At 35.0% G+C, this 23,481-nt stretch overlaps 1 protein-coding gene across 1 annotated transcript in view; it reads right to left on the bottom strand.

Moving 5' to 3' along the window:
• Window positions 1-23,481, bottom strand: part of LOC132548877 (uncharacterized) — a 68,968-nt gene that overhangs the window by 16,809 nt on the left and 28,678 nt on the right. The window contains exons 3-14 of the mRNA XM_060212775.1: window positions 14,543-14,671; window positions 13,901-14,227; window positions 11,573-12,512; window positions 10,938-11,435; window positions 9,411-9,583; window positions 8,829-9,070; window positions 7,803-8,005; window positions 7,347-7,484; window positions 5,736-5,858; window positions 4,754-4,828; window positions 3,134-3,208; window positions 1,204-1,278 (exon numbers count right to left, since the gene is read on the bottom strand). Of these exons, the coding sequence (XP_060068758.1) occupies window positions 1,204-1,278; window positions 3,134-3,208; window positions 4,754-4,828; window positions 5,736-5,858; window positions 7,347-7,484; window positions 7,803-8,005; window positions 8,829-9,070; window positions 9,411-9,583; window positions 10,938-11,435; window positions 11,573-12,512; window positions 13,901-14,227; window positions 14,543-14,671 (2,998 nt within the window). The remainder of the gene's footprint in view (window positions 1-1,203; window positions 1,279-3,133; window positions 3,209-4,753; window positions 4,829-5,735; window positions 5,859-7,346; window positions 7,485-7,802; window positions 8,006-8,828; window positions 9,071-9,410; window positions 9,584-10,937; window positions 11,436-11,572; window positions 12,513-13,900; window positions 14,228-14,542; window positions 14,672-23,481) is intronic.

Raw genomic sequence — 23,481 nt, 5'->3', positions numbered from 1 at the left:
CAGTAAGACCCTATGTACTACCTCCCACAGTAAGACCCTGTGCACTACCTCCCACAGTAAGACCCTGTGCTACTACCTCCCAAAGTAAGACCCTGTGTACTACCTCCCACAGTAAGACCCTATGTACTACCTCCCACAGTAAGACCCTGTGCACTACCTCCCACAGTAAGACCCTGTGCTACTACCTCCCACAGTAAGACCCTGTGTACTACCTCCCACAGTACGACCCTGTGTACTACCTCCCACAGTAAGACCCTGTGCACTACCTCCCACAGTAAGACCCTGTGCACTACCTCCCAAAGTAAGACCCTGTGTACTACCTCCCAAAGTGAGACCCTGTACACTACCTCCCACAGTAAGGTCCTGTACACTACCTCCCACAGTAAGACCCTGTGTACTACCTCCCACAGTAAGACCCTGTGCACTACCTCCTAAAGTAAGACCCTGTGTACTACCTCCCACAGTAAGACCCTGTGTAATACCTCCCACAGTAAGACCCTGTTCTAGTACCTCCCACAGTAAGACCCTGTGTACTACCTCCCACAGTAAGACCCTGTGCACTACCTCCCACAGTAAGACCCTGTGCACTACCTCCCAAAGTAAGACCCTGTGTACTACCTCCCAAAGTGAGACCCTGTACACTACCTCCCACAGTAAGGTCCTGTACACTACCTCCCACAGTAAGACCCTGTGTACTACCTCCCACAGTAAGACCCTGTGTACTACCTCCCAAAGTAAGACCCTGTGTACTACCTCCCACAGTAAGTTCCTGTACACTTCCTCCCACAGTAAGGTCCTGTACACTACCTCTCACAGTAAGGTCCTGTACACTACCTCCCACAGTAAGGTCCTGTGCACTACCTCCCACAGTAAGACCCTGTGTACTACCTCCCACAGTATGGTCCTGTACACTACCTCCCACAGTAAGGTCCTGTACACTACCTCCCACAGTAAGACCCTGTGCTACTACCTCCCAAAGTAAGACCATCTGCATGCTTCCTCACAGTCTAGCAAGAGTAATGAATTTAAGTAGAAATCATTTGTTCCAAGTCATTGTAAAATCGATATAGTTTCATTTTTTCTTCCAAGAAAGAACAGCATGGTTATCACAGCTCTGTTAAAGTGAATAAATCAAACAAAATGTATCTCCCAGCTTCCCAGCAGTATATTTCACTCTTGCCTACTGTAAGTAGAAAGATTTACCTCGACACTCTCGATTTTGTCTCCTTGTACACTGCTTGTATTCATAACTACCTCCTGTACACTTCTGGTGACACACTGAAAGTCATACACAACAAATATTTATTTCAAAGTCATATGAAACATACATTTTTCTCAAAGTCATACATAACACATTTATCTATAAGGCATCTATGAACAATATACCTTTATTGATAGGTAATATACAACATACATTTATCTGACAGTCATGTATAACACACATTTATCTGAAAGGTGTAAACAACATGTATTATCTAAAGGTCTTGGAAAACATGTATTATCTAAAGGTCTTGGAAAACATATTTATCTTTAAGTAATATGCAACATATTTATCATAAAATCACATGTAACCTATTTATCTTAAAGTCACATATAACCTATTTATCATAAAGTCACATATAACCTATTTATCTTAAAGTCACATATAACCTACGGTGGTATTTATCATAAAATCACATATAACCTATTTATCATAAAGTCACATATAACCTATTTATCATAAAGTCACATATAACCTATTTATCCTATTTATCTTAAAGTCACATATAACCTATTTATCCTATTTATCTTAAAGTCACATATAACCTATTTATCTTCATATACAGCTATTATTTCTCTGAAAGTCACCTACGCTATACTTGTAAAAAGGCTGAAGTCATTGCCAGAAAGAATCACTAGTAACCTGTAACTAGTTATACCCTCTGATTTCTGATGATACACTGACTTACTTACATAAAATAAAGTGATTTGTAATGTGGTGTTACAAAATTAATTGGATATAATTTTCAACTTTAAATCTATCTGAAACCTTAGAACCAACATATAACTCTGTATTACACTTTTTTCTATTATTAAAATTTATCAATTGTTCATTTTACAGGAAACTTACAACAAAACTTGTAACAGGATATTAGATAATAAATCAAGAAGTTTGTTTGTAAAATGAATAATTTCTTATTCCATGATTCCTTTAGACCTTAAAATCATTTGATTTAGATATATTTGGGTAATTGCAAATTTGTTCCTTCAGTGTGTAACATGATTGAAAAAAAAAAAAAAGAAAATGGTAAAGATTATATATCTTGTCTGCACGAAAAACATGTTTCATGTCTTTGTTGTGATATTGGAAAAAGACATGAAGAAATTTTCAATCAATAATTATACTTTTGATATGACTTTTCAGATTGTACCTAAAATTGATATATTGCATTAAAAACTGAACATAAGAATTATCTATACAGTGTATAAAAAATGGTTTTTGTTTTATTTTCAGGATTTCTTCCCTGTAACTCAGATCAGTTAAATGTTCTCTTATTATGAAATCCGACAATAACATGTTATCTTATCAATGCATTTTATATGATGTAATTTGAATATCAAAACATCTCCTTAAAAGATGTTACTAACTTTTAAAACATTTTTAAGAAAATATATACACAAAGAACAACAGATCATGCAAAACCAGAGCATTAGGCAGCTAAATGTGAAAATTGTTTACGTCAAAGGTGAAACATTTGACAAGAAAGACACAGATATTGGATCAATAAAAACATGGCTTAAAGTGAACTATTGCAGGATGATTCTATGGTTGAAGTAAATTTGAAAACTATTGATTAAACAGTCTCATAGACAAAGGAGAAATCAAGTTATACCCCTTGTTTAGTAAACATCTTGTGATAAGAGATGAGCCTTGATTAGGTGAAGAAACAGTTATCTCCCTTATTTAAAGTGCAGGTAAAGAGAACCACTCACATGCATCATGAGAACACAATGTTATACTTTTGTGAGGAAAATAAGATTGTTAAAAAGGGTGACCAACAATTTCACCAAACTGATTCCTTTTTATATTATCCAATGAGAGAGTCTCTAGATTTTAAAGAAACAAGAGTTATCCCCCCCCTTTGTTACTTACTCCTACAGCTGATGTCATTGTTTGTGTGGCAGGCACTCAGCAAGTAGAAGCCATCGACACACACTTTTGTGCAGGCTAAGGGAAATACAAAAACAAAATAAAAAGTTAAGCTTAAATTATAATGTGCTCACCAGGCAGTATCATGTATCAGATAAATTTGATAAAGCAACAGAATGCCCAAAATAATTGCCTTTCCTTCTTGCTGTTGATGATATAATTTTTATTGATAAATTTGATGAAGGAACAGAACTCCAGCATGATGATTTATTCTGCTTTTTGTTTTTTCTATCTCTAATCACATCATTTCTGCTGACAGATTTTGATGAAGAAACACTATTCCTTTCAGAAATATAAAATACAGCATTCACAAAATAGATAACTCATTTTCGGAAACATTAGATATTTTTGATGGATTTCATAGTTAAAATTTGCAAGGAAATTAAATAAACCAATGAAAAAAAAAAAAAAAAAGAAAAAAAGATTGCTGCAGGGGACATCTGATCTGAGTGTGATAAGTTACTGATAATATATCAAAGACGTCCATCTTTCTGTTGACTTTGAGAATATGTAAACTATAATTAATGAAATAAAGTTGTTTTGCCATGCCAACACATAGCGGGAAGCCAGCAGGTGACATGCTTGACCTCATTCATTATTCAACCAATTAAACAGTGAAATTTTGTCCAATCAAAATATAGACAGATTTAAATAATAATAAAGGCCAACAAATTGAATGGACTGATTTGACTAATGCATGGTACTGTATATTTTTGTTTAAATTCTGTTTATCTAATGCCATAATTACAAACTTCTGTTGCATACAAACTTGTCTGAGCCACACATACTTTATATGTCAATGTAAGACAGTGAAACATGAAAAAATTATCACATGCAAATCTTCGACAAATGTCAAAATTAAATCTGTTAAAAAATGGAAAATCTATTTATTAAAACATTAAATTTAACAACTCTAGTGAGCCCAGCTATCATAACACAAGTTGTTATAAAAACTTATAAATATATATGAAGAATCAACCATTCTCATAATATAAAATAATTTTGAGGTATATATAATAACACTGATTTTTTAACACATGAATGACGATGATATACAGAACACACAACATGTGACTCTGACAACACAATAGAGGAATGAACACATCTAGTTCATCACATCATAACTTAACGAAAAAATCACATTTAAATTTTCGACATAAATATTTAATCCTTTCTTAACCGAAAGTTTTACATAAAATTATAAAGGATAGTACAATGCATTATTCAATTTTAATAAAATTAGAAATCATCACATTTAAATGCACAGTACAATACTGAAGCTATATTACAAACTGCCAGCTGAAGATTTACTGTTAACAAAATTGTTTTCAAAGCTATAAAGTTATGTGAATCTTTTCTTTTCTATTCGCTAATATTGCAGTATTTGCGAAGTTGTAATATTGACATGTTTACAGTGTTTGATATCCGTGACTGATCTGATATGCAAACATATTGTTGGATTATAGTATTACAAAGAAATGCAACATATTTTACGAGGACGCTGGAGTCATTCCACAAACACAGACACAGGACAACTACATAAACTACATTACAGACACCCACCTCGGCAGATCTTGGGCTGCTTGTTTGTGCAGCCTTGTACCTCCCACATGTTTTCTGGACAGCCCTTAGTACATTCTGCAAAACAATTATATTTTCTCTTTCAGGTGTAGCTTACCATGATAATTTGTGGTGGTATAGGAATAAAATTATAAAGACTTCAGACCTCTGAAAAGAGGACCATTAAAAACTGAAGCAAACCGATTGTAGATAATTTGTGGTGGTACAGGAATAAAATTGTAAAGACTTAAGACCTCTCTGAAAAGAGGGACATGAAAAACTGAAGCAAACCTTAGTCTTTACATCCTTTTTCATGAAGATCAGTATCATAGTCAAGATATACTTCAGAATTTTCACAAATTTGATACGGAGAAATGTTCTCATTTTCCCTAAAATTAGCTTTACAATATCATGTTAATGTGTTGCTGAATAAATTATTTCAACCAAAACGTATGGTATTAATGCAAAAACAGATAAAATTGAAACATGACACCTTGATAACTTGATGATTACAAATAAACTTTTAGTTGTTTCACACATTTCACATTATTTCCCCCTTTAGCTGTGAAGATTTTTCCTTTTATGGTATAAATTTTCTCTTAATGTAGATTTTTCTTTTTATGGTAACATTGTAATGTTTGTTGACAGGACTAAGATTTAAGATTTTTTTCTGCCAATGAAAGGGAAATGATAATGTTATTTTTTATTTTACTTATGATCAATCATGAAAGACTGCATTTGTCTAATTAGTTATTTGGTGTAACCAACCAATACTAAACGAAGTTGCTTAATTGGAACATCACTATCTGTATTACATGTACTTATCTGACAATATATACTTATTTAATAAAAAATTCTTGAACTGTCTTTTACTCTGCTGTTTTTTCATTAATCTGCCATCCCTTAAACAAAGTACTGTTTTGATTGTATATACTTCTGTGAAGCTGGGAATACATGATAAATACAACTATCGACTTTAACTTACCTTCACAATATTTTCCATCACCAAAGAAAGGGAAGCTGCAGCGACAATCGTATGATCCTTTACTGTTCAGACAACCAGCATCCTTGTGACATCGGAAGGTCATTTCATGACACTCGTTCACATCTTTGCAAATTAAAATCCAGAGTTAATTACTATGAAAAGTTATTTCCAAATTCATCTGTGTTGAAATTAATAGTCTAAAATATATTGTCAAAAGAGTGAAAATTGTCCTATAGTATGTATTTGTGCTTGAATTTTAAGTAACCAAATACAGATTTTTTCCCTTCAATATTTTTTGTTAAAACATAGGAAATTTGCTAAAACAGCAACAGGTAAACCTGTCTCTCTTTAAAGACAGGTTATATTGAAGTGACAGAGGGGTGGTCCCTCAAGACAGATTCTACTGTTATAACAGAATAGATGGTATGTAATGATAAGTACTACAATCATGACAGAACAGCCAATATCTAAAGACAGGGTTCTAATGTAGTTATAAAAGGGACGGTCTCTCAAGACAGGTTTTACTATAGTGACAAAGGGAATTATCTCCAAAGGTAATTTCTACTGTAGTGACAGGATGGTTGATCTCTCAAGACAGGATATACTGTAGTGACAGAAGAGGTGGTCTTTCTAGACAGGTTCTACTGTAGTGACAAAATGGATGGTCTGTCAAGGCAGGTTTTACTGTTGTGACAGAGGGGATGATCTCTGAAGGTAATTTCTACTGTAGTGACAGGATGGTTGATCTCTCAAGATCTTTCTAGACAGGTTCTACTGTAGTGACAGAAGAGGTGGTCTTTCTAGACAGGTTCTACTGTAGTGACAGAAGAGGTGGTCTTTCTAGACAGGTTCTACTGTAGTGACAAAATGGATAATCTGTGAAGACAAACATCTGTCAAAGTGAAATAATGGGTGGTCTGTAAAGGCAGGGTCAACTGTAATGACCAAAGGAATGGTCTCTTAAGGCACGTTTTACTGTAGTGACGGAGGGAATGCTCTCAATGTAATCTCAATTACTGTAGTGACAGAACGGTTGGTCTCTCAAGACAGATATCTCTCTAAACAAATTCTACTGTAGTGACAGAAGGGTTGGTCACTCAAGACAGATATATCTCTAGACAAATTCTACTGTAGTGACAGAAGGGTTGGTCTCTCAAGACAGATATCTCTCTACACAAATTCTACTGTAGTGACAGAAGTGTTGGTCTCTCAAGACAGATATCTCTCAAGATAAATTCTACTGTAGTGACAAAAGTGTTGGTCTCTCAAGACAGATATCTCTCTACACAAATTCTACTGTAGTGACAGAAGTGTTGGTCTCTCAAGACAGATATCTCTCAAGATAAATTCTACTGTAGTGACAGAAGGGTTGGTCAATCAAGACAGATATCTCTAGACAAATTCTACTGTAGTGACAGAAGGGTTGGTCACTCAAGACAGATATCTCTCTAGACAAATTCTACTGTAGTGACAGAAGGGTTGGTCTCTCAAGACAGGTTTTACAGTAACAATCCAGTGGTTTCTGAAGGCAGGCTTGATTATAGACTGGTAGATACAATCACTCAATGTGTTACACACTTTTTAATAACACATGCCTGTATAAATATTTACCTTTACAAATTCCATCCTTGTCCAGTTTGTAACCCTTCTTACAAATACAGCGCCCGGTGTTCTCGTCACATCCCTGGGCACATTTGTTTCTCTTACACAAGGAAGAGTTCATGCGCCACAGAATTGGATCCGAGGCAACTTCAATAAGGAAATCAGAATCAATATCTCCTGGGAATTTTTTAGTTCAATTAATAAAATAATCATTTGATGTAATTTAATTTACCCTCAATTACACATAAAATTCAATTCCTTGAAAAATTACAATGCACCAGAATTTAAAATAATTGTATTTTTAGTGACCATACCCAATGTTTTACTTCAGTATACACAATATATAATGTTAGATAAAAGGAATCAAGCTTTTTATCATGAAATGTTGGAAAAACACTTCACAAAATGTTGCTGTAGAATAAGCAAGGTTTGATTTCAGTATGAATCTGTTTAAGAACACTGTACCATAAGGCTGAACATCAAATGGGGATGCTTCAATGTCAGCTTTCTTGTCCTGATTGAAGAAGACGTTGATACGATGGGCAGCCAAAAAGTCTCGGGGAGCATACACAGTCATATACACTTCAGTTTCGGGCTTCGCCATTTTTGCATAGACTCCACTTGCCAAACTCAAGATACAGAACGTTGATAGGATAGTCAGATGTAAGCTTGAAAGACAAAAAAAAGTTTGCTATCAATAATGAAGTCAACTTTCAGGATATTTCCGGGAAAATCACAGAAATAAAACGGAAACAGAAAAAAAAAAGAAAAGAAAAAAGAAGATCCTTAGAGAGTTACTACTTTGATAACACACGTGTGTAAAAAGTAGCGCAAGACATTATGTACTTTTATGTATTTATGAAGACAACTTTTATGCAGCAATATCCTAGTTTGATAAAGTATATATTATTACATAGGTAGTTGGTAGATTTCAATTATCATAAATTCTATTTTACAACATTTATGAACAAGTTATTGTCATCACCACTGATATCACTTACATACTTTTGTTGGCTTGAATGGAAACACATTTAAGCAAAATAAAAGTGATCAATATCAGTTAAACCAAATCACAAAATTATGAAATGAGCTAGAATTCAAAGTGGCACATGTACAAGGAGAGCTGAGGGAGTTTCCAACCACTATGAATATCTTCAGCCCATTTTCCATGACAGTCCTCAATTACAGTGTGGGAGAGAAAGAAATAAGATTGTATTTATGCCCTATTCCCAGCCTTCTCTCATATGTAAATTCCTGACAGTTTAATGTCATACTTTAATTTCTAAGGTTTTTCAAAGTTTACCATCCCAGAAAAAAATAAAAGCCAGTTATCACAAATTATTACTTCAAGCCCCTTTATGGAGTAAGAATAATCAAATTTACACTTGTATATGTTATTTATATGCCCTTCCTGCTTACTCCTACAGGACGCTAATTTGCTTTACACCTCAGATTGTGTTTCCTAGCTAAAAGCCTAAGAATTCTACCTACACTTTTGGTCCTAATAAAGGCCTTCCACCTCTTCCTCTGCCAGGTTTTCCTCCAGAGAGCTGACGCTGTCGTTCTCTGTGGCCGTTCTGTTCTGCATACTCCCGTCCCTCGGGATGAAGATGGTGGGGCGACCGCGCTTCCTCTCTTGTACTGGAATACCGATGTGGGGAGTGATATGTCTTCCTTGGTGGGGTTTGAAGACTGATGTGGTTACCTTGTATATCGGAAATACTTCTCTGTACCTGTAACACACGATTTAATAATTCAGTTACATGGATAAAGGCATATTCCAAAAATATTTTCAACTTTTTCAAACGGTAAAAGACAAGTACATCTAAAATGTAAATACGTTAAAAGGAAAAGGTCAGCGTGGCTTGTGTGTACAATGATAGTTGTCTCTTGTCACTAAGAACAAGATTCTTTTGACTCATTTGAGCAAATGGGTTGTTATGTCAGATATCCAGGTTCAATTTCTGTTTTAGGCAATTAGCAGGAAAACTTTTTTCCTTTTCTGTTACTTTTGTGCCACAATGACTTGCTTCTTTTACAACAGAAAAATGAAGTTTTGCCAAGCATACTAACCGGATTTGGTGGAGGGAGAGGTGGGGGTGTGGAGGTGCCGTTATTGTCATTAAAGCTGGACATATCTGGTCCATCCGACATCCCAGAGTCTTGGGACTGCTGTGGAGGAGGGAACACAAAGTGCTTGTCCAGTGTATTGGTAGGCGAGGCAGTGGCTGCTATCAGTCGACCACCTGTAACGAGAAGAGCAACAGAATATTACAGTTGACATTCTATAACAGTTAATGTAATTACTTACTTAGTGTTACTGAGTTGTTACTGAACTCCTTTAGGCCTATATATTCAGATCCAAATCCTTCGTCTTAATTGTTAGTTTATATCGGTCGCTTCTGGTCTGTACCTAGAATTTATTTATACTGACTATTATTATGTCTCTCCAGTAATTGGTCAGTTACAGTTGACCATTTGTAACAATTATAATTGGTCAAGATACTGTTGACTTTTCTGTAACACCTGTTGTGATTAATCATTTTCTGATGGCCATCTGTAACAGTTATTGTAATTGGTCTGTTACTGGTGACCAACTGTAATAGTTATTGTGATTGGTCAGTTACTGTTAACCTTCTGTAACAGGTAACATAACACATGTGCTATGGGCATTTCTTCTGAATGATTTTTTTTCTTACAGAAAATAACTCTCTAAAACAGACACAATAACATATTAATGTTGTGATACAGAACTGTATCTTGTTGATTTGTAATGAATAAACTGCATTAAAAGACATTTTTTTTTTTTAAAAAAAGTTAAAGTATGCTTAGAGAACCTGCTAATACCTGCGCCCTTGGGGCAATGTCAGACAGCAAATTACCTCAATAAACCTAAATGAATAAATGTTTCAAGTAAATAAATCTGCTCCATAATACGTTAAGTAGCTAGTATAATGTGATATAAAATAACGGAGTAAAATACAATATCAATGTTTGTATGGTATTCTGATGTATCCAACACAACAGACTGGAAGTTTAAATAATGACAGTGAGGAACCTGTGCTGCTGTCTTACGATTTATGTGAAAATTTTCAAGTACTGGTAAGCACAACAGGATGACAAATTAATAAACACTTAATAAGAAATGTGTTTAACTTGTCCAAAATAATTTTTTGATAATAGTTAAGATTAATTTCTATTTAAATAAAGTCCAGAAGTTTTTCTTGAAGACTTTAAATTTATTTCCATTTGAGATGAGATTACTAAAATTTGATTTTTTTCACCTGGAGACTTTTATTACTATAAACTTTTCTCTAAGTTTTTCTTGTAGAGCTTGCCTACTATATCCTTTTTTGTTAATACTTTACTAAAACTTTTACATAGTGTAGTTATAACTGTTACCAATGTTTGAAACACTAATATCAAGTGTCAATCATTTTAAAGATATGAAAGGTCACTTAATTCAGAACTAAAATACAGGCATCATTTTTTATAGAAAATTATCGGAAATAGCAGATTTTTTTTTTTTTTTTGAAATTGTCAAATTTGAACTCAGGCTATCAATTACAATTAGTAGTGAAAATGTTTCTAATGGCCCACCTCTCATGTCATCCCAGTCGTCCAATCCGGGAGACATGGCTGAAATACCATGAAGACTGTCTCCATACAGGAACTTCCTGGCTGCAGGACTAATTGGACTTCCATCAAATGTGTAATTGGCCCCATGTGGTCTGATAAAGGCTGGAGGACTTGGAAGGGGCAGACTTGCATCAGATAAAATATCGGCATCGGAGTCTCCAAGTGGTGGAATTTCAACCTCAATATCCGATTCACTGTCTTCCTGGTCAAAGTCTTTGTCACGCTGTTGTTGATTAGAGTCAAAAATCTCACTGCTACCATAAAGAGAAAACGTTTTCTCACTCATCAAACTAAAACGGTGACCTCCTGGGCTTGTTAAACTTTCACTAATGCGATGACCACCTGGGCTTGTGACACTATCTGATGTCATTAATGATGGGGGATAAGGGTTGCCGGAGTTCTCCAATTTCCCATATTGGTAGAAGTCCTGTGGTTCTGATGTTTGAGGGCTTCTAGCACCTGAAAATAATTGCATGAGTTTTGAAAAACACAAAATAAAATCTTAATTAGATATATGTGAGAAAACACAGAGAGATAATTGTTTATGCTGAACATTACAATAGATCATCAGAATTACAAGGTGAGGATAAAAATACCTGGTGTATTCCTGATTGTTGGTAGAACTGGGGGTTTGACAGGAATCGGTGGAGGAGGTCCTCGGCTCTTGAAGCTAGTCAATGGAATGTCCATTGGGTTTTTCTCCAATGTGTAGATCCCCGAATCCATGGTAGACACAGGATGGTTTTGATTAATTGTTGCATAAGCTGGCCTGAGCTGGGAGTTACTGCCAACCCGTGAACCTGTGCTACTTCCAGGTCGTGACCCTTTACCACTCCCAGGCCTTGACCCCGTAACACTACCTGGTCGAGATCCAGTTGTACTGCCTGGTCTTGACCCAGCATGTTCTGGAGACTGTGGTGTAGTTTGGTGTACAACAGCTGTTACCCTGAAAGGAGAAGCATTGCTATCCTCACGGATAACCACTGTCTCTTTACTGTCTTTACTAGCAGCAGCTGCCGCAACAATAGCAGTGTTAGGGAAAGACGGTCCATGAGCTAACTCCTCTGACATAGCAACTGGAGGAGTTACCATGCCCTTAGCAAGTCGAGGCAAGTGGCGCCCTCTACGAGTAGCCAAGTTCGCGAGAGTAAGGTCACCGTCTGAATGTGCCACGGGAATGTGTGTGTCTAATGTTCGGAATGTGGTGATGGCACCATCCCTGTAAACATTTTGGTAAGTTCTGTCACCAAGAGATGTATCAGAACCCTCTATAGTTGGCAGTAACCGTCGGTTACTGGTATCATGTTCTGGTGATTCATCAGACTCGTCGCTTGATTCATTTGGATACTCCATCACAGCATCATAAGATGGTGGGTCGTTAAGAGAGGGATGTCTCTTACGTCGGATTATTTCTTTCTTGTAATAATCTTTGTGTAGCTTTCTAGCTTGGGCCTGTAGTCGTTTCTTAGCAACCCTTTTCTCATAGTCATCATTGTCCCCATCTATCCCATGCTTTTCTGTGGCCTGTAATTCCTCCTGTCAAAACATCAAAAAAGATGAAAAATATTTCAATACATAAAAACAATTTCGAACACACTATAACAGAGATGTCTCAGATGATCCACTGTTTCAACAGCAGTTGCCATTACACATCTATCTGAAAGGACAAATTTATTTATCTTTTCTTGAACGTAAGGAGTATATTCAACAAAAGAGGTATGGAGTGTAACCGCCTGATTCGACTAACAATAAAATGAAACTAGAAAATGTCTGTAAGACATGAATGCCCCCGCCCCCCCCCATGTGAAATAATAGTGAAAGGTCCGAATGAAGTTGTTAGGTGGTATATACTGATTTTGGATGCGACGCGACGTGACGGGACGCGACGTGACGGGACGTGACGGGGACAGGACGGGGACGGGACGGATGGACATGGGCAACGCTATATGCCCCCGGCCATAAATGGCGGGGGCATAAAAAATAGTTTTCCATTTTGATTAATTTGAATAAGTAATTTCAATGAGTTATTTCTAAATACCAATTATCAGAAAAAATATCTTGGATATGTGTCATCTTTTAAAGATCATCAAAGTTGCTACCTTATGCAATATGCACCAAAACCAAATGTAATTTTGACACACACCACACACATGTACCAACTTTTAGGTATCTGAATCTAATGCAGTGTGATCGGATGTAACTTCAATCTTTTTCTCAAATATTGGTACAAGCAAGCACTAATAATGATGAGAGGACCAGTAAAACAGATGAATGCTCCCTGAAAAGGACTTTATTGGAAACAAAATTTCAACGAAGGCTTATAATTAAGGGGTTTAAGGCACTGCATTTGGTACACAGAACATCCTCTATGTATGATAAATGTATACACCAAGTTTCATTGTCCTAGCTTATATAAATGCAGAGTTATGCGTGGACATATAAGGTTTAACAAAGGCCAATAACTCTGTAATCAAGGGGTTTGCAAGCACACTGCATGTCTCCTTAGTTTGACCAATGTATACACCAAATCCCATTATTCTAATTTTAATGCAAGCAAAGTAAATGTTCATGACACAAAATTTGAACAAAGGGCAATAACTCTTTAATTAAGGGATGCAGGCCCTGAATTTGATATATTGGACATCTTCTTAATATGACCAATGTAAATGTTTCATTATCCTAAATTAAATGTAAGCCAATTTGTACTCCCGACACAAAATTTTAACAATGGGTAATAATTTTGTACTTAATGCTTTGCAGGCAAAAGCATTTGAATGATCAATGTTAACACAAGCTTCATGATCCTAGCTTAAATGAAAAGTTATCTTTGTAGAAACCTTAATGCTTCAACATGATATTGTTTCTAAAAGGTTGTGTTCCCTGCTGCAGGTTTTATATCATATAATCATGTATCATTAACTGACCATCTCCATAGCTTCTGCTTCTTCCTGTTCAGGAAGTTCTGGTACTCCTCTCAGTGGGTCGTCATTTGGAAAAGTATCATGGTCATCATCGCCTCGCGACAACATGATTTCCTCCGCCTGTGTAGCGGACAGGTGCATACTGTTCCTTGCACGATACATCACATTGCCATGGCGTAGGTTGTCTTGTTCAATGTCAATGTATTTTTTACTGCAGTACCACCACACGGCATACAGGACAGCTAATGTGGCTACAATACAGGCTGATATACCAACCAGGAGGAATATCCACCCGAGACTTATGGGATGTCCTGCAGAAGGTTCTTCATACTGAAACAATTACAATATTCAGTCTTTTCAGCTTCATCATGACTAACTGAGACAGTTTTAATTCTATATATAAAATGCAAATTTAAATTGAAAGACTTGATATAAATCACAATTGCTCCAAGTTAAATTACTTGCAAGATGTTTGAACCTACAAAAAATTCAAAACACAAATATTTGTGATGGGAAATCAGATTGGACAGCAAACATTTTAATATAAGAATTGGATTATCAGTCACAAATTATTGTTTCTTTGAATAGCACAAACAATACTAATAATGAGAATTGAATTAAATCTTGTCCATTAGCACATCGTACCACTTGAATGAGTAGTCTCCCCTTGTCGGCAACCATCTGTGAGTGTACAGCATAGGCTTTGTCAATAGAGGGCGCTGTGATATTCAGCAAGACTTTAAAATCATCAGATTCCTTAAAGTGGACAAGTCCCTATAAAATATATATAAAAAATCTTAATTACATGTAATAAACCTGCCATAAAAACATAAAATAAAAAGTTTCTTTCCATTCAGATTGATCATTAATCATGGCAATCATTGCTTAAATGTAGCAGAACTCTACCATTATTGTCATCTAATCAAGTTTCACATTTCCAACTGACGCCTGAATCTTTGTAAAATGATCCTCTGATAGTAATTTTATCCCAGGTAAAATCTTGATGACCTTCACCCTTGATGTTTGGGACTGCAGTCTGTGCTATTCTTACAGAGCAAAGTTACTAGGTGCACTGAACATGCATATCAGTTAATCTAAGATATCAAATGAACACTGACCTGGATAAGATTTGTTGAACTGACGGAAACGTATTGAACTGTATTAAAGGTTGCAGAGTTTTGTTTTAATTTTGATCAGACAACATATTCCCAAACAAGAATAATACTGTATTTCATGGCAGATTTGTATATCCTGAGAATCAATTCAAATTTTGCTTTATCTATAATCCAAATGAAAAATTACGATAACTATACTAACAAAAGTCGACAAGAAATACATAAAGAATTTCTGGTGATCATTCAACTTGTCTCAGATTACATTTTTTTCTAGAATCAGATTATTAAGTTAGAAAAAGTAGAAAAAGGTCATGACATGGATATCTGAGGTTTCCAGCACTACCTTAGGAGTCCTTTTCTGAAAGAATGATTCAACATTGGACTGAATTGTTTAAACACAATTAACAAAAGGATTCCTTAATGACATCACTAATCAGACCCATTTAAATGTGATTCTTACTCAAATTTGTTCACAGAGTGATTAAATTATAAAACGATCTCAGTTTTGTGAGAAATAAATTACATTTCAGGTATCCTTTATCTAAAATATAAAATTACTAAATAGATTGACATGGCCCTACTGATGTTAAGTCTTACCTTATTTTCTTTCTGAATTTTTTTTTTACACTAATACAATTGTTGAGCTTGCTGGTTTTTTCCTGATTTTTCATCAGGATTTCTACAGTTCTAAATATCTGAAGCTTGTCAAATTTTTCCTAATATTCGTTCAAAATATCTACACTTCTATAGTTCTTCAGCTTTTTAATTTTTGTCCTTGTTTCCTTTTTTTAATTTATTTGGTCTTTCCTTCTGGACTTCTACTATTCTTAAGTTTGTTGAATTTTCCTTACTTTCTATCTGGACTTGTGATTTTTTTTTTTCGTTTTTTTTTCATTTATTTTTTCTTCTGGATTTCTACAAGAGTCCCAGAAGGATAAAACATCTGAGTGCGAATTGCGTTTTTTCTGGGTTTTTTCTCCCTTTTTACTGGATTCCCATAAGGATAAAATAGCTGAGTGCGAATTGCATTTTTTTCTGTTTTTTTTTTCTTTTCCTTTTTACTGGATTCCCAGAAGGATAAAACATCTGAGTGCGAATTGCACTGTCATTTCTAATTCACAATATGATGTTGGAAGGTGCAATTCATCTGAGTCTGGCATACTGCGGTTACAACTCTTTTTTATCCTTTCTTCACTGATAAATACAGATCCATAAAGACAAAATCTGTTATTATTTAACAAAATAATCTTAAAGAGACAACACATTACTTCTTATTCAATCTCAAAAGGTGGGCTCATTACAGGAAAATGAAAAGACATTGGTTAATATTATTGGTGAACTGGAATATATAATGGGTGGGCTTATTACCAGGCATGGGCTTATTGATAGATAAACTTGGTTGCCCAATACTTGTGTATTGTCTGGTGAGATATAAGAAACTAGACATGAAGTCTTGGGACAGGAACAATAACTTACATTATGAACTGCAATATTTTACTGAAGTTTATGGACTTAGGTCTTCATTACTGAATACTTTGGGCTTTATATCTCAGACAAATATGTTTATCTGATTTGCAAAAACTCAAGATAATATCTTTGACATGTATAGATAACAGTTAATCATTGTCACATTTATATCAAATTATACAAGTCCTATCTCAACAGTCATATTCCCATACATCAAGCTTATCATCACTATGGAGATAACACAAATGATTATGTAATATGATATGATGGTGTATATATTTGACTTTTACTACAAAAAATCAAATACATCTTTATAAACTGAGGGAGGATTAATATCACTGTATACATAACTGTATATTCACTGACTGGTAACTGAGGCTTCACAAACATCATGATTAATGACCAATACTATATATTATATAACAGGCAGATCATGATTATATCAGAAACCACTTTAATTCACAATGTAGGTTTAGATACATGTTCTGATATACTGCAATGGTAAACATAAATCACAGATATTTTCCTGGATTAAGTCAATAGGAATCAAAACAGGACCAAGGACACCAAAAAAGTAGATTTCAACAAACATACTGGAACAGGAGTGGGTCGGTGTGACTTGTACATAGTGTTAAATATGGTTTCTGTCACTGAGCTGACAGGTCGGTGTGACTTGTACATAGTGTTAAATACAGTCTCTGTCACTCAGCTGACCGGGTGATGTGACTTTAAATAGTGTTAAATATGGTCTCTGTCACTGAGCTGACAGGTCAGTGTGACTTGTACATAGTGTTAAATATGGTCTCTGTCACTGAGCTGAGGGGTCAGTGTGACTTGTACATAGTGTTAAATATGGTCTCTGTCACTGAGCTGACAGGCTTTATGTGACTTGTACTAAGTGTTAAATACAGTCCCTGTCACTGAGCTGACAGGGTGATGTGACTTGTACTAAGTGTTAAATACAGTCTCTGTCACTCAGCTGACAGGGTGATGTGACTTTACATAGTGTTAAATGTTGTTTCTGTCACTGAGCTGACAGGTCGGTGAGACTTGTACTAAGTGTTAAATATGGTTTCTGTCACTGAGCTGACAGGGTGATGTGACTTGTACATAGTGTTAAATACAGTCTCTGTCACTGAGCTGACAGGGTGATGTGACTTGTACATAGTGTTAAATATGGTTTCTGTCACTGAGCTGACAGGGTGATGTGACTTTACATAGTGTTAAATACAGTCTCTGTCACTCAGCTAACAGGGTCATCTGACTTGCCTTAATTTTCAGTGAATATACCCTTGTCATAGTTTTCTGTATTACACATGCTCACGTTTAGATAATTAAGTGATGTCTTCTATTCACAAATGGCATTGTGTGGTAACAATGGTGACTATAGATATTGAGATGTTGTGACTTGGAAGTTTTCTACCATATTTGCTTCAAAAATTCATCATGTGATAAAAAGTATTTTAAATTCATTTGATAACGGATATATGAAATTTCTTATTTTCGTGACCTTTTAAAATTCCTAGACATCATTTTTCAAATTTCATAAATTCAGATAATTCATGTAAAATCCAATTATAATCTATAAACAAACATTTCATTGGTATGTAAATTGCTGACATACACAATGAAATAGTGATGAAAATAAAACAACTCAAAATACTGAGGTATTTAATACAGAAACCACATCTATATATTTTGGTCATAGTCAAACCACTTGTTTTTATACAATTACACCTTATATTTTGATAAGTTTTGATTTATTATCGAAACTCACTACAAATAATATGTTTTTATTTTCTAATCAGCTCATCTCTTAATAACAAACTGGAATAAAGATGCAAATTGACATGTGTCAGTTTGAATGACCTTGAATTCCATTCAATGTGTCAATAATTTATCAGTTCAATTATATTCCAACATTACATCACACCTGAAACATCTCTGAAATGATGTTATGTCATTAGCATATTAATGGATGAGAATTACAGCTGTAAATTAACTCCGTTTGAACAGAATTTGTAAGCTGTTACACCTCTATACAGAGACTATATCGTAGATAGAGTTCTAATCCTCTAATTATCAGGCCTGAAACAACATGAGATGTTTACTGGGTTTATCAACCCTTGAACAGCCACGGTCATTATGAGGTCTCCTTTCTGTACCTGTAGACTACCTCACAGGACAACATACAGGAGGTATGTCACTTCCATCTAGAACAATCAGGCTAGTGTCTTAACCATGACACACCCATAATACAGACTTCTCTATTTCTCAGCTTCCTGAGAAACAAAAAAAAAAAAAAAACCATGAAGTGACCAACAACGTACATTGGATCGCGATCTGGGTTTATTTAGACCAACAAGCCACTGACAATAGGAGGTAAACCAGCGGATTGTACAGCAAAATTTATACGGAGGAAAAGAATTATTGTGGTCTACCACTTTCAGCCAATCATAAGCCATCACAGAAATCTGGTAGAACGAGATCTGGATAACAGATTGTTATTTATTAAGTGAAATATGTAAAAATAGGAACAAAAAGGAAGAAAAACATACCAACAGTTTCTTGTCCTTAATGTTTCAGTTACTCTAACAGTAGTGACATATTGACATATTGGGATCTGACATATTGACATATTGGGATCTAATGTTTCAGTTACTCTAACAGTAGTGACATATTGACATATTGGGATCTGACATACGTAGAGTTCTGACAATCATGTAAATCCTCTTAGCATCGACAGAAACAAAATGACACACCAGAAAATGGTATACAACGAAGTTTGAACAGAAGATACTTTTAAAATCATATTTGTAACAATGACTTTGACCTTGAGTTGTAGTTTATAATCATGAGAACTGAACCAGCAGGAACAATGCATTGTAACTTTGACAATATGTCATCCTGTTCCAGCCCTGCTGACAAACTCAACCTTGACCTCAAGAACTCGAAGTCTCTATCACACATCTTTATACAATAGAGAACCACAACGATAAATATTTCTGACTCCTTGATATTGAGATATTTTCTTGAGTAAAAGTGGACAGGTAGACAAACGGAGCTCAATCACTTTAGTTAAGTAATTTTTTCTTTAGAAAAATGAGAAATATCTTTAAGAAGAAGATACCTGTTAAGTATCAAAAAAAATGTTTTCCTTGAGACAGACACTGTAATGCTAATGAATGTCCTATTGAATGAACACAATTGGTGATAGCAAGAAGGGCTTTAAAAATTCAGAGGAAGACTAGACAGAACGTCTGTCCTTTGTTTCTGGTAATTGGGCAGAAGATAGAGACCTGAGTTGTCTGCGTTGCTGATCAGATATGTAAGAAGATGGAGAAACTTAACGCCTGTCTTAAACACAGGACTCCAAAAACACGTTTTTTTGTATGAAATATGATCTAATATCTACCTTTTGACAAGATACCTTAACATGTTTAACACAAGAATTGTTAGCTTGACAACACCTTAATTAAAACTGTCAGATATCCTTTTTTGCTAAATACCAGAAATTGGTCAGTTTAAGTAGAAGATAAACAGCTGAATTATTGAAAAGATAATCATCACAATGCCTTGGCTGTATTGGATGCTAGTGTTTTGGTGGGATATTCTATGTAACTAAGTTAAAGGTAATTTAGATGCAACAGTGGTGCGTACTTGATTGAACCCATCAGAACGAAGATATGGTGAGAAGTTGGACATTAGAACTAGGACATCATGCATTCCAATGTAATTTTCCTTTACAGACACATTTTTCTTTCAAATGAAATTTTTTTATTCTCAGTTCATTTCTGCTTGATAATAACAAACACATGGGGTTTTATATAAAATTCCATGCTTTATGACACCCATACACCAGTGACAATACTTAACACGGATTGTATAATCTTTGCCATCCTTCTATTGTTGGCATTACAAGACTAAAATCATCCTTGACAACTGCTTACAATGTATAGGCAGAGCAACGTCTTCATAAGTGTTTCAGTTATCGTTCTCGCCGTTTTAACAGATATATAAATAGCAAAACATGGAATCTGACGTGTTTGTTAAAAGTAAAAATGATTGTCATGTAATATACCTAAACCATTATTTTCTTTTCTTAAGTTTACCCTTGTAACCCATTAGTTGGGAAAACGGGTTATTTCTCAACAATGCTACAGATGCTATACACAAGATGTCCTTGATAGTAGGATGAATCTGTCAGAATGAAAAGGTAATGCACAACTTGTAATGGTATGGCTATCAGATTTACTACTTTTTTTTCTAAATTTTTGTATTTCATTTTTACATCTCAGTGAAAATAAAAAGTCAAAGGTTTAAGAGCTGTTGAATGAATCTTCAATTCAAAGTCAGGTAATGAATACACAGTATCCTTCAGATAATTACACTACAAGTTTACAATCTCACAGTGAAAATGCTGAAGGACATGTAAGCGCATATTATCATCATCAAAAACAGGTATGATATACGAGGCAATGTAGGTAACAATTTCCTTTTTCCTTAATATCTGACAAAATTTCCAAGGACTTGGCCTTGAGTTGACAAAAACCTTTAAATATCAAATTATGAAGTTTTAAATGTATCATTCCAAATCATTTAAACTCAATGATGAGTGTTACAGCCATATCTAAATTCTAACAAGGAAAGAAAATCTCTGAGAAAGTCTGGATAAACTGAGACATCAAGACTAAAATTAAGACAAATGTGAAAACAGAGTGTAAGAGTCTGGGAGCCAGGGAGCCATTACGTTCTACGTGGGGGTGTCATTGAAGTCTTGTACAGTATAATACATCACACACAGGATAATCTTAATAACACTAGGTCAGTGATACTGTTAGTCTCGGATCTTAATAGGGATAAATAGGGGGAATTAGATCTTTGTCACATTATAATACATCTGATCAAAAGTCATTCAAACATGTCACAGCCTATTAGGTATCAATTCTGTAAAATCTCTGTTAATCATTAACTTTGATCGGATGATTAACTTTCCTGTTCTTTCATCTCCCTTAATTCTACACATGGCCTATATATTTCATTGTTGTAGGCTGATCCATTATAATAAATAGGGCATAAAATTTGGATAGCCTGGTGGTATTCTCCATTCATAAAATCACACAAGCAATAATCAGTTTGAATATATTGTTCCCTGTGGTACAAAAATCATTTAAGTTAAATGGTAAGTTTCACTTACCCATTTTTTAAAACTCCAATTAACTTTAATTATGTCTTTAAAGCTACTTAAAAGTTAAGTCTAAATGTGCAAAAAAAGCCAATTAGCATTTGTGATATGTCTTTTTTTGTAGATCTGTATATTTGGGGTATATATCTATTATCTACTGACAATACATCGCCCTCCAGACAAAACACACACTCTTTTACAGGTCTGTCAGTGGTGTATCTGATCCTCATTATTTGACATAGAAAACTATAGTAGTATTTGAACAGTATGGTTTTAACCCCCACAAAAAGGATTTCCCAGGTCAAAAGAAATGTTCGACAGCTATTCAGATGACACTATATGACCTGTATTTAGGCAAATCTTTTACTATCAACAATTAAGTTCTGAACATGCATACAAATAGAATGATCCAAGCTAATATTGGTACTTAAATATTGATGTGATATGGGGTTTGAAAATGCATCAAAAATTGTGTAAGAAAATCACAGCAGCACATGTCTAGTCATGTAGTTTTGTCACTTGAGTACCTATCAAACAACGTAATTAGTCCTATGCCAAAATTAGGATTTCTTAGATGAAACAGTTACTCACATGTTATTAAGTATTTTTTTCACTCTCATGGAGGTATAAAAACAATTTATCCCCAATCAAACTGAGCCAGCTGATATTATTAAAATTAAAACAGACAATAAATATATGTTGGAGATAGAGATATTATATAAATATTGTTACAGTCAGCTGCTGACATTTATATTAGTGACCTCAACCTACCAAAAAATCTGATAACATAATAGTTTCTACAGTGTTAACATCACATTCAAAAACAAAATATATAGCAGTATTATCATCACCAGACTAAGGTGTGAGAGAAATAAATATTATCCAGCTGATTACTGTCAATGTACATAAATCCCAGAAAACAACACTTCTCCAGTATGAAATAAAATAGAAAATATACTATTTTTCATGTAAAAGGAAAGAGTAATGAAAAACACCTTGCCCTTGTTAAGGTTCAAAATATTAATTCTTTGGTCTCTAGCCAGGTTTTGTAGGAAAATTCTCACTAACACAGCCAGCATAAAAAAAACAACAGGTCTCAGTTTCTACACTACTCCCTTATTGACAAGGTAAGTAGACCTGAGCTCTCAACTTCTTCACTTCTCCCTCCTTCAAGAAGCCTTTGACCTTGAAGACAACAAAATCCCTGGTTCAATGTTTACAAGGAGCATCTCAATCACCTACAGCTTCTACCCTTGGAGTAGTCACAGGTACCAAATTTGTAATATCAATTTGTAAAGTTTCGACCCTTCAGTCACTAGTCAGACACCCTATCCCTTAACTAAAGGTAAATTTCAAGAAGGCAAGACTAGTAGAGAGACCAGTACTTTCAACTCCTACACTTCTCCCTTCTTTACAAAATCTTTGACCCCAAAGACAGGACAACCTGGGTTCAATATCTCCACTGTATCATGTAAATTGCCTTTAGCTTCTATTTTGGAGTGGTCAATGGTACCAAATCCCCTTCTTCCACAAGCTTATGCCTGAAAGATGACCTGAACTATTAACATTTACATAAATAGAACAACCATAACAAGAGATCCCAGAAGGATCTTCACGCCCACCATTGTTTGATCTTTATTTGCTCAATGAAAGTTAGATCTTTTCTCTGCTTTTCTGTTCTGTTCTCAGCCAATGCTCTTAATGATAAGAAATTGGAACATTCCTTTGCAGAAATAGCGATGATAATCTTTATCTGCTAAATCCAAGATGGCCTAGAAGCCTTTTTGTTTCTTCTGATCAGTCCCAAAATCGAATGG

The sequence above is a fragment of the Ylistrum balloti genome, unplaced genomic scaffold, assembly GCF_031769215.1.
Source record: "Ylistrum balloti isolate Yb309-2 unplaced genomic scaffold, AGI_CSIRO_Ybal_v1 Utg370032, whole genome shotgun sequence".
NCBI classification, from domain to species: domain Eukaryota; kingdom Metazoa; phylum Mollusca; class Bivalvia; order Pectinida; family Pectinidae; genus Ylistrum; species Ylistrum balloti.
This window is presented reverse-complemented; position numbering and strand designations above follow the sequence as displayed.